Source organism: Leptodactylus fuscus, chromosome 4 (genome assembly GCF_031893055.1).
Source record: "Leptodactylus fuscus isolate aLepFus1 chromosome 4, aLepFus1.hap2, whole genome shotgun sequence".
Lineage (NCBI taxonomy): Eukaryota > Metazoa > Chordata > Amphibia > Anura > Leptodactylidae > Leptodactylus > Leptodactylus fuscus.
This window is the reverse complement of record NC_134268.1, coordinates 139693981-139707017: the sequence shown is the minus strand read 5'-3', so window position 1 is coordinate 139707017 and position 13037 is coordinate 139693981. Positions and strand designations below refer to the sequence as shown.

Sequence of the window (13037 nt, the reverse complement as noted above, 5' to 3'; positions counted from 1 at the left end):
CAGGTCCAGTTATAGGGGAAATCTGCAATAAAAAGAATAAATTCATGTTAAAATATCCCTCAAAAGTGTTTATGGCCTTATAGTGGGCACAATATGTAAAATTAATAATAAAATATAAAAAATTTAAAAAAAGGATAGAAGTGCTTATAAATATATATATATATATATAAAACAACACTTAAACAAAGAACGCAACACATAACCCACATATGACCACCCACATCATTTTATATATGACCTGAAAATAAATAAATTCCGTTGCAGCTTTCCACTGCTGATAAAGCCCATATGAACCATGGCAAGATTGAACAGGACGCTTAGAGTAAATTCACACGTAGTTTTTTGGTCAGGGTTTTGAGGCCGTATCCACCTCAAAATCCTGACAATAAAGACTGCTCCCATTGAAATCAACGGGAGATGCTCGGGTCTTTTTTCTGGGAGCCGTTTCTTCCGACTCCCGGAAAACGAAATGAGATGTTCATTCTTCAGGCTGAATCGCCTCGCGATTCGGCCTGAAGAAACTTCCTCCTCCGAACTAGGCCCATTCATTGGGCCTAATCCGAAGCCTCCGCCTCAGGTTCCGATTCAAAAAACCTTGTGTGAACTTACCCTTACTTCTTCAGTGTCCTGCTGTGATCTCAGCTTCCGTTTGAAAACAAAGGGAGGCAAAATCTGGACGGAATATGCTGTGGATTTGGGGGCAGAATTTGACCCCAAATCCACAGTTAATTGCCCCAGGAGGACTTACCCTTAAGAGTTAATGACCAGGAACAGTGATTTCCGTAAATGCTATAGTGCCCGGCAACGTGTTTAAAGTTCCAACATCCCCCATACTATTATGAAGGATGTGAAGAAGAGGTTAAATAACCAAAGTAAAAAATGTGTTATTGTCTCCTAAACCATACTTAGAAACAAACAAAATTGTGCTGGGTCATGGACTGGGAAAATGGCTTGGGGTTTTTCCATTTTTCCCATTAAGTGAAAAGGCTAAACAGTGGCGAAACCCAGATAAAAAAAGACAGTTTTTTTTCTCTGTGAATTTTCTTCCCTTATTAAACCTATAGGGATATAGGTTTGGGGCCGTAGCCTTAGAGACATTTTTTATTATTGCATTACACCTTTTATGTGCTAAAAAACATTTTCCTGATAGATTTTTAAATGAATATTCTCCATTGCTTTTGCTCAGCAGCTTACACTTATTCTCAAACAGTGCAATATGCAATGTCCTGGGTAGAGAAAAATCAGCTAGAGAAGCAGTCTGATGTCTTATTCTTTAACCCTTATCTCTGTTGTCCTTAGAGACCATAATAACAGCTAAAAAAACACTGTTGGAAAAAATTTAGCAAAAATACTGGAGTTTTTCACTGCTTTTCCACTATGTTTTTCATTTTTGCTATCCTCCCCCCATATAAATGGGAAAATGCAGCATTTTCACATGTAAAATTAGAATTAATGCAATGTGAGGATGAGATTATACAAAATCTTATTCACATGTGGCTTCTGCCTATACAAGTGTTTATGACCCAGTTAAGGATTAGAGAACGAGCACTGAGAGATCTGATATACTGCTCTCTGAACAGGACATATAAGTCTACACTATATAAGAAAAAAGTGCAGGCTGCAGAGTAAAAACAGTTGACAATGTTTAATAACAAATAAACTATTAGGAAAGTGTTTTTAACCCAAAACAGGTGAATGTCTATTTTTATATTTCTCAAAATAGTTTTATTTCAATATACTGTATTTTTTTCCTCTCCATGAGGGAAAACTAGGATAACTTTTCATATAATGTCAATTCAATATAGAGTGTTATGGTATGATCCCTTAACAGTTGTTGCAGTGAAGGTTTATACTCACAGGCTATAGAGCTTTGGAATACTAAAGATTTCAAAACAATAAGTATGCAATCAAATATTAAATCATACATCGTTGCATCAAGTACCCTTATTTTAAATTCCTTAACATAAATGTAAAATAAAATGTAAAAAAGTTTAGTAAAAAGACTCCCCAAAACTCTAAATAATTTTTTTTCCATTATATATATATATATATATATATATACATATATATATATATATATATATATATATATATACATACATACATACATATATATATATATATATATATATATATATATATACATATATATATATATATATATATATATATACATACATATATATATATATATATATATTCATTCACACAGCACCACTGGAATTGCAACAACATTCAAAGTAAAGTTAATTGACACAGAGCCAAACAAAAATTATCACAAATTTGCCTACGACTACAACTAATCCAACAAAAAATAAGCCCTCATCAGTATGTGAACAAAAAAATGAAACCGTCATAAGTCTCAATGGGGAAGAGTTATTATAGCTTTTTTGCCAAAAATAAGTATTTTTTTCTATTTTACACACTATTTTAACTTTTTTGGTTTTCACCTAATTCATAATACAGCATATGCCATTTTCTACTGACTTTAGCCAATAATGCACCTTTTTTCAAAAGTATCGTGTAAGGTTGGTATAGTTTTGGTGCATAGTTGTATGCCTTATATGCTGTATGCAACTTTTTAAAACATCACTAAATTAACTTGGCTCTAAAATGCCCTAAACACCCCTAGATAATTGTAACAAATGTCAGAGTGACACAATTTGAGAAATTTGTCACAAAAATCACACTAGCAAAAAATTAACCCAAAAGTAAAGTAGAAAAATATAAAAATCTATACATTTTTTATATCACTGAGCTCATACGGACTTATAGAATAAAGTTGAATTGTTAATTTCCTTTACAGTAAGCAGCAGGGGGAAATGCAAAAAACAATGACATGTTTATCCCCCTTCCATTGATAAGCGATTAATAAAAAAATACAATATTTATTTCAAAATGGTGTCATTGGAAAATTCAAATTGTCCTGGAAAAAAAACCAAGCCCTCATATGGCTACAGTGACAAATTAACTATGGCCCATAAAATGCGACAAGTAAAATATGAAAAAAATGCTAGACCCCTATGGCCCAAAAGAAGTTGAGCCTAAAAGACAATAAGAAGTAAATAACTAGCATGTAGTACATCTACAGTACTGAGAAGGTAGTGATGTCTCATCTGCCAGTCTTTCATCACTTTCCTCTCCCTTGCCTGTGATATCAAATGAAAAGATGAAGCATACAGTACATAGTATACTAGCCTCTTCACATACAAGTCCTTCAAGGGCATCTATATATTTGTATAATATACAGGAAATATAAAAGCTTGAAGGTAATGGGATTGTAAGAAATGTCATATAGTCTGTATAGAAAGCGTTCATGATTTTAATGTGTTTTACATGTTGCTTATAGCAAATAATTTAATTCCATTGTTATTCTATACAGGGAGCATGTTTGCATTGCTATACGTGACACTGCTTAAAGCCTTGCTAAGACATGTGGCAGTTGATTTCACAAGGAGGAAGGATTATTCTTCCACTCAAATCAGCACAAAGTATGGAAGAACAAAAAGGACCCCAATGTAAGTCCAAGGGACTTGTTAGACCCCAGAGGGATCCGTTGTGAAACGGATCTGGCAATGAGTCTAAGTTTCTGTTACAAACAGAAACTTTCCGTTACAAACCATGACACAAGTGTGAACACGGCCTTACAGTTCACAGTTCATCAGTTTACTCTATCAGCTTAGTCAATATAAGTGGCTCAAGTCACTAGGCATTTCTTTTTTTATGTCACCCTTTGCCTGGTGTACATACAGACCAATATTTTACATCAAAATACGTCCTTTAACTCTGTGTAGCCATACTCCTTTACTTTACTCTGTTGTGGAGGTTAGTATATTTGCCTTGCACATGTTGCCTAGTAAAGCTCCCCCATGGTCCTAAACACTGTCAGAGTCCAACTGTACCATGCACAGTCACTAAATCAAGGCAGTGATTCCTAACATACTGAAGAAATTTCTCATGTCTGTTTTAGCACAGTACCTTAATACCAATCAGCATCATAGCAGAACTTTAACCTTTAACATAATAAGTCTAATGCAATAACTTGACAACTAATAAAGCCAAATGCAACAAAAATATTATACCTAAAATACCCATATATCTTATCTTATACACCCATAAAAGGATGAATTCCATAGTAGCATCTACTTGCTAAATTTTACTATCTCTACAATCAAGTCAAGGTACTCCGGTGGTAGATATGGAGTCTGATATTCTGTTAGGGATCCACACCCTGTGACATACTGCTTACAATCTTTATAACAAATTTACAGTTCTAAAATAGAAACACTTACTAACTGATGTTCATTTTACAATAACTATATGCTTCATCATATGATGTGTCAGATTGTTGGGTGTTACTCTATTAAAACGTGTGGTCAGTTTAACTTTATACCAAGAAGGTAAAAAAACAAAAAAAAACTAAAGTTTTGCTTTTAACTCTTCTCTATTTGGGTTAAAAAATAGATACTGACTCCTAAGAAGTATATAAAAAAACTAAAAAGTACAGTTCCCACTAGTAAGATAGAATGGTCGAATAAAGACACATGTCTATAGTTACTTAGTCTATGGCTGCCAGCTGCACACTTTCAACATGATTTTATTAATCTTCATAAAATAATCTGAAAGTTAAAGCATATTCTTTACAAATCAAGATAACCGCAAACATCTAAAGTATAATTCTTGTGAACATCGCTCCCTTACATGAAGTATTCTTTGCTTTAACAGTAAAAATGGCAATGATCGTCTGCCATTGACTACTGGTATAGTTTGTTTCTGTAGTTAATTTCATTGCACTTTCTTATCTGTCCTGTGTCGTTTCACAACTTCCTTAAAACACCCTGTGCATTTTGTTCCCCATTTCTGTCTTTGTCATCATATTATTTTGTTGTATTTTGCATACCGTAGTATACAATATAATTTGGATACACAGTGAATTTCATCAATAGGAATTGTGGACATTTATTTATTCGCATACCATCTGTTCAGACCCTTATGATAGATTAGTATTATACATATATAGTATTATTTTTTTGTAGTATAGTTGATAACAAGGCACATATGATTGCAAATAGATGTATGTTCTTTTTTATTATATTCATTGTAGACTCTATCACACTTGGAATGGGCATTACTGTACTTTCCAGTGAATGTCACAAACTGCCTTCATTTAGGCAAAATGTCACCTTAACGTATAACCTCCTGGTCATACATTTATTACAAGACAATGATCCCCTAACAAAAGTGATACTTTTATTAACATCATTAGTTACTTTAGTTGGTAAAATCATCTAACTACAAGTAATGTAAAAGTTTATGGCGAGAATAACGATATGCAAATCAAAATGACAATACAATTAGTAGTCATCTCATTGTTTTAATCTACTCAGAAAGTTCATTCCCCTGAACACATCAAATTAATTCAGAATTCCATGCCCAAGTACAAATCGTATAAGACGTAACGTACTACCACATACATATGTAATGTGTGCTGTAAATATAATCTGTCAGTAGGTAAAATAACACGTGCCTATGAAGTGTATCAAATAATCACTTCAAGATTAATTGACCTAGTTATGCGTATGAGCAAATGACATGCTGAGCGGTCTATTTACAGAACACCACAAATGGTCTGGGTGAAGATAATTGAAAAAAAGTGAGAAAAAATAGTGTCCTTTGATTATATTGATCTTATTGTATGTGCGGATCGTTAATATTTGTTACGCTATTACCATTATATATATATGAATGCGTGGATAAAGTAACTGAAAAATTGGGCAGAATATTTGGGGTAAAGTTAGAAAACTTATCAGCAACTAGCCTAAAACTCTTTTGCCTGTATATAGTATACACATATAAATGGATATTATGTCTAGAGTACAATATGTAGATAGAAGGTAGACAGTATATGTACTATAGTGTATGTGTTGTACAAAATTATTCCATAAATTATTGTATATATATATATATATATATATATATATATATATATATATATATATATATAAACTTGTCAGAAATAGCCAGTAAAATTCAGTACTCATGTACACATGTACTCATGTGCATCTAACTTGTTGAATAGAAGTATAAGAATAAAATTGTAAAGCCAAAATAATTTTTACATGTGCCATTATTTGTAAGTGCGGTAAATAGAATATTAATATAAAAACTATTTTATTATTGTATATATGTGTGTGTATTGTCTAAGTATGTGAACAGGAAAAACAGACAGAGAGTAACAGACAGACAGACAGATAGAAGCATTCGCTTGCTTTGACTATATTACAGCCTGACATAGGAAAGCTTTCTCTACCACTTGTGACCCCACCACATCCAGTAAAAGTTGCACACTGCTCTATAGTAACTTGCTGTCTATAGCATACGGGAGGTCTATCCTAGTGCATTGTTTCGTGTCTGAATAGAGCTATCCAAACACATCTAGTATATAGCTCTCCTTATTGTGAAGTATACAAGAAGCTGTAGACAAGTAAAGACTTGCCCCTAGTGAAGCGCAGGGCACCGCTCCTGGCATCCTATGGCACTTGTCAGTGGACGTCGCGCATTACCTGCTCTGCAATGGGTTGGCTGTAGACAGCTCTCCCAGTCCCCTGCAGCTGCTCCATGTGCTGCTCTGAGAGGCGCCGCAGGATGAAGCTCGGGTCTCAGTCCCACCCCTCTCCACTCCACTTCCTCATTCCAGTGCAACATGACAGCAGCCTGGTGTGTAGCCTGGCATGTCCTGCACTGATCTGCTGGTGCCCGCCACTTCCATTTAATAGGCGACCTGCCTGGCTAAGCGGCGACTGATGATGTGCTCGTCAGAGAAAACACACCTCCCTGCTGAGAGAGCTGGACACTGAGCACTGCCCGCGCTCCGGTACCTCAGCTGCTCTGTGGCGGGGCAGGTGCAGCTTCACCTCACACTGCTGTAGTCACCTCCGTGCCAGGTCACTACAAACTGGGGACATACCCAGGACTACTCTGGTGGTCACTGGTCATATCATATCACTGCTCTATAAACAGGATAGATAGATAGATAGATAGATAGATAGATAGATAGATAGATAGATAGATAGATAGATAGATAGATAGATAAAGCTGTAGAGAGATAACTCATAGATAAATGACAGATAAGGATGATAGATAGATACATAGATGACAAACAGATAGAGATAGGTAACAGGTAGATATATAAATACATGACCACTAAACAGATAGAGATAGGTAATAGATAGATAGATAGATAGATAGATAGATTACTGCTAGACAGATAGATAGAAATAGGTAGGTAGATAGATAGATAGATAGATAGATAGATAGATAGATAGATAGATGACCACTAGACAGCTATTGAGATAGGTGACATAGATAGAGAAAGGTAACAGGTAGATAGATAGATAGATAGATAGATAGATAGATAGATAGATAGATAGATAGATAGATAGATGACCACTAGACAGATAGATAAAGATAGGTAACAGGTAGCTAGATAGATACATTGCTGCTAGACAGATAGAGATAAGTAACAGATGACAGATAGATAGGTAAATTCACACAAAATCGGATTGCTGCAGAAGTTAATGTGTCTGAATATCAGTGCCATTCATCAGAATGTGATATGGTTTTATGGCAAGCATATGGAGTACTGCAAGCCCTATTCAGATGACAGGGATAGACACAAATATTTATGCAACAAATCTGCCACATGTGAATTCAGTCTAATATGACACAATTTTTTTTTAAAAAAAGAGAAAACAACAGCTTTTGCTTAGGGTCTATGGGTAATGCTTACTACCTATGAACTGTAAAACAGTATATGCTAGGTTCACACCTGCGTTGAGGTTTCCGTCCATCGGGTCTGCTTGGGGACCCCACAAATTGAAACATAATTCACTTAAAAAAGTGGTTACCTGTGTAAAACCACAGACCCCATAGACTATAACACCCAAAAAATGTGAAGAGATTTGTAAAACAGAACGGGGAACAGATTTCCCGAGCGGAGGTCAGACACAGGTGTGAATCCAGCCATATATGGGTTTTTGAAAAATATAAAATATGACTCCTGTAGAGTTCCTGAAAGGAGCTGAACTCCAAACCTAAGTTTAAAGCTAAGGCCCCACGTAACGAAACACAGCCAAGAAGTGCTGCGGGGCAAAAACACAGTGGAAACACATCGAGTTTTCTTTCCAACGCACTTTTCACAGAAAGTCCACATAGTTTTCATTTGCAGACTTTCTGCTTCTATTATACCTATACAGACCCCGCTGCCATTTCCATGGCTATAAATGACATGCCACAGCAGTTTTTGAAATCATAGCTTTTCTGCTGCATATTTATTTTTTTGCAACATGTAGATGGGATTAGCCAGAATCCCATCCACATTGCGGAGACTGAAAAATGCTATGGTTTTGCTGCGACTTTTATGCCGCAGCAAATGTCCCCCACCCCATAGTGTAAAGGCCACACAATAAAGAACAAATAAGTCTTTGTAGTGAAGTGCATCACATTTCTCATGATAGGTGTATATGCATGCCAGTGTTTTATTTTACCACCAATCTTTCCACAAATTTGTTTATCATGTAGCAGAAAAAGATGGCATACACTACTAGACATATGGTGAGTGACGCCTGCTACACCCACATATGAAGACCTGTCGTGTTTGTTGCATAGGAGTTTAATAATGTGGGATAGCCTAAAAGTGTGCAGCATTGCACAGGTTTCCCCCTCACATCCAGTAAATTGGCTTATAGTTGCTGGTGACTTGTGAATTGCACTTCTGTTGGTGATCTGTGGTAACTCAGTAATGTGACACTTATTGATGGGATTTCTTAAGACAGGACATCCATTGCAAGATGTCTATATAAGCTATTGTTCCCTTAAGATTTCACCATCCCTGTGTCACTTGTTTTCCTAAAAGGTGGAGAAACTCTGTTTCACAACTGGAAACTTTAGCACCTCTGCTAATTTAGGATGTATGTTTTACAATTTGTTCTTAAGTTGCTAAAGTGCATCTGAAAAACTGAATCAAACGGTATCAGTATGGCAGATTTCTCCAAACTAGATTTTTCCATGCATTCTTTATCCACATTTTGTTTGAGGAGGTACAATAAATTTGTATATGAGTTGTCAGAAATTTGCTGTATAAGTGATTAAAGGGGTTGTCCAGGATTTTTATTGTTAATGGCTTATGCTCAAGAGAAGCCATAAACACATGATCGATAGGAGGCTGACAACCTGGCCCAAGGACCATTCACCTGTATGGAGTCGATTCAAACAATGACTTTAATGGGAGCTGAGCTGCAGTGAAGATGGTGGGCCACTACACAGTGGACAGAGCGTTGTGCTTCGGGCAAAAACAATGGGAGGTGAGTTCGAGAGTAATCTGCTCCGTATTCGAAGGGGCGAAGTATATGGTAAATTCCTTTATGTGAACTGACCCTAAGTCTGTTGGTACACATAGTACCCATCCCCTCCCACCAAAGCTGCCTACTTTGCAAATTATAGTACAAATATTGTGTGTGCCATAATTTGCAACTTTTCTATGCTGTAAAATTGATGTAAAGCCTTAAATTCCCCCACAGAGTTGTCTGTATTGCAGAATAATATGGTAGACTGTGCTATTCATATTGTCAATAACCAATAGGGCAAATAAATAAATATGCACCAGAATTCTGGTGCAATTTGCGCCATAAAAGTAGCATACATACTTTACAAATCATTTTCTATTTGTTTTAGACACTTACTAGGGCCGGGCCCTACGTTGGGAAAATGCAGCTGAAAAAAACGCTGCGTTTTACATTAACTGCAGTGTGGATGGGATTCTGGCTAATCTCATCCTTAGCGGAAATGCCAGCATTTTCTGTATAAGTTTAATTGCGGCAGAAACTGTCAGTGAAAAACAATGCGAAAAAAGCAATGCGTTTCTGCTGTGGTCTTCGTCACAGCATTTTCGGCTGCGTCACTCGCTACTTGGGGTCTTAACCTCACAGTTTGTGCCCCTGATACAAGAGGTGGATGGTGCTTGTTGAACAGGCATTGTAGTTTAGTATGCTAAACTGTGAGTGAAAATATTTTCGACGTTGCAACAAAATTTCAGCTATTGTGCCAAATTTTTGCACCAAAATTTTGTCATGCTAACTGTCCTGTTCCTATAGCAGTAAGGAGTCTAATGAGTGAAAGAAAATGCCTGGTCTACAAACATAATACGGCGATCACCGTAATGGGAAAAAAAAATCAAAAAGTATTGAAAAAGTGATCAAAACATCAGACATTCTCCAAAAGGGTATAACTAAAAAGCAGATCTTGTCTGCAAAAAATGACACTTTGTTCACAGTAAACACAGTAAAGACAAACCCCTAAAGAAAGTTGCACCCATGCAGTTTTTCCTCCAAATCCACACTATTCTGTATTTTGTTCCATTCTCCCAATACATCGTATACAATATTAAATGGTACCATTAGGAAGAGTTTGTCCTGCAAACATTAAACCCTCATGTGGCTCTGGGAATGGAAAAATACAAATGTAAAGGGGTCTGGAAGGTGAAACGAAAATCAAAAAATGTCTGCTACAGGAAGGGGTTAATTCAGATGACCTTAACCTGTCTGCGGAGCTGGGTGATTATTTGGAATCAAGTAACAGACTCCAAAATGTATGCCAGAATTCCCAATTATAGACCTATGGGCAGTGGCGTAACTAGAAATAGCGGAGCCCTGTGGCGAACTTTTGACATAAGGACGCAAGCCTCAGCCCACGTGACATCTGTGACTTCACCAAGTAAGCCTGAAGTCTTCTGGAGTCAGGAGAGGTAAGTAACAGCGTTTTTTTTATGTTCCCTCACCTCTCCTAGACCTCTGATCATTATACTTGGGGGTCTGAAAAGACCTCTGAGTATAATGATAGTGTTTGTGGGGTTGTGGGCCCGCAGCCTCACTTAACGATCCCAGCTCCTGCTCACAGCTGCCTCTGCGAAAGGGGAAGTGCCATGAGCGGCTATGAGCAGGAGCCAGGATAAGTAAGTAAATAGGGCCCATTACTGACCTATAAAAAAAGAATATAGAAAAAAATCCTCAGCGGTAGCGGCTGCCGCCAAGCCCCCTGATGTCCCGGGCTACCACTGCTACCCTGGTAGTTACGCCCCTGCCTATGGGTATGTTGCAGTGTACATATGGACTATTTTTTAATAACCAAGTGTAGCCCGAATAATTAAAAGGATTCTGAAACATGCTCTGCTGTTAATACATAAAGCTACATTTAGAAGTTATCCAAGCAATTGTAACAAGTCCAAAAAGAAGATCAACAATAAATTCTAAAATTGTTTATTGTTGATTAAAATGTATAGTTAATTCATAAAAACATATGATTAAAAAATGTGGAATTTTCATTAACAAGATATATTTGTATACCATTATTTTGTGTTATGTACAATAGCACCTATCAAAATAAATTTATGCCAGATACTTTTGACTATTTTTCAAACTAGTCTCTTTGGTGATCAGAACCAAAGTACAGTGGGGCAGATTTAATAAGATTGTCTAACAGTTGCAGAGTGCAAACGTAACTAGACAGTCTGATAATGCCCTTTATGTTTTATAGTGCCTTATGTGCAATAAATTTGGTGTATGGTTAGGCTATCTAGTTTAAGTTTACATAATTTATTAGTTGATTTAATGGGGGAATTTACTAATATAATATTGAGAGTTCTGACAGCAGATAAGCAGGTGGAGCAGTGGGACATAGTGGCTGGGATGCCTCAGCCTGACAGATTTACTATAAGGGTCTGTACACACATAGTTTTTTGGCACTGATTTTGATGCTGAATCCGCCTCAAAATCAGCCTCCAAGCAAAACCTTCCAATAGACTTTTATTGGGAGACTTTTTTGGAGGCTGATTTTGAGGCGGATTCAGCGTCAAAATCAGCGACAAAAAAATTCTGTGTGCACTGACCCTAATTTGCGGCACATGTAGACTTCAATTCTGAAGCATGGGACCTATCATGGTGTACTGGCATTGTGAAAAGGTCAATCTTACTAAATCTTCCCTATTGTATCACATATTAAAGAGGTTGTCCGGGCACTTAAATGTACCTTGGTATATCCAGTGGTTTCTTTATCATGAATCCTCCATTGCTCTCTCCTCGTCTGATCCCACAGGCAATTTACTTGTGCTATTATGGTGGCTAGCTGAATATAGTAAAGCCAGCCCCCTTAGTACAGGTAAATTACCCATGAGATCAGGAGAGGAGGCAGATGTACCCGGGGGTCCAATCAAGTGACCCAGGGGCTGGAACCAAACCAGAATCCCTGGGTCTAGCACAGTGGTTCTCAACCTTTCTAATGCCGTGACCCCGCAATACCTTTCCTCATGTTGCGGTGACCCAATTCAATTTGGAATGTTCGTCCATAACGGCGTGCGTTCCAGTTGAATAGCGTTGCTGCAGACAGTAGCGCGGCTTTTGAGTGGCTAAAGCCATCGGAAATATGTATTTTCTGATGGCTTTAGGCATACCTCCCAACTTTGAAGATTAGAAAGAGGGATAAAATATGTGGCGTGCGCAGAATTTAGCTCCGCCCACTATTATGTTCACTCCGCCCATTCTCATTAATTTTTCATGTGCTCCCACACAGTATAATCCTCCTACAGTCACCCGTATATTATATGTCCCTTCGCCATCTCTCCCCCAGTTTCATATAACCTTCATCTGCCCCCAGTTTCATGTCCCCCCTCCATCTCTGCCCCCAGTTTCATGTACCCCCATCTCTGCCCCCAGTTTCATGTCCCCCCATCTCTGCCCCCAGTGTCATGCCGTACCCCCCCTTCATCTGCCCACAGTTTCATGTCCCCCATCTCTTCCCCCAGTTTCATGTCCCCATCTGTTCCCCAGTTTCATGTTCCCCCATCTCTGCCCAGAGCTTCATGTCCCTCCATCTCTGCCCCTAGTGTCATGCCTTCCCCCCCTTCATCTGCCCACGGTTTCATGTCCCTCCATCTCTGTCCCCAGTGTCATGCCGTTCCCCCCCCTTCATCTGCCCCAGTGTCATGC

General features: G+C 37.6%; 1 protein-coding gene across 3 annotated transcripts in view; it reads right to left on the bottom strand.

Annotated features, from left to right (window-relative positions):
• The window catches only part of IKZF1 (IKAROS family zinc finger 1), a 120657-nt gene extending 113952 nt beyond the window's left edge, over positions 1-6705 (bottom strand). For 2 of the 3 annotated variants that reach the window (XM_075271059.1, XM_075271060.1), the window contains exon 1: positions 6564-6705. In XM_075271059.1, the coding sequence (XP_075127160.1) occupies positions 6564-6705 (142 nt within the window). The remainder of the gene's footprint in view (positions 1-6563) is intronic. The other variant, XM_075271061.1, reaches the window with a different exon arrangement.
• Between the last annotated feature and the right edge of the window lie 6332 nt (positions 6706-13037).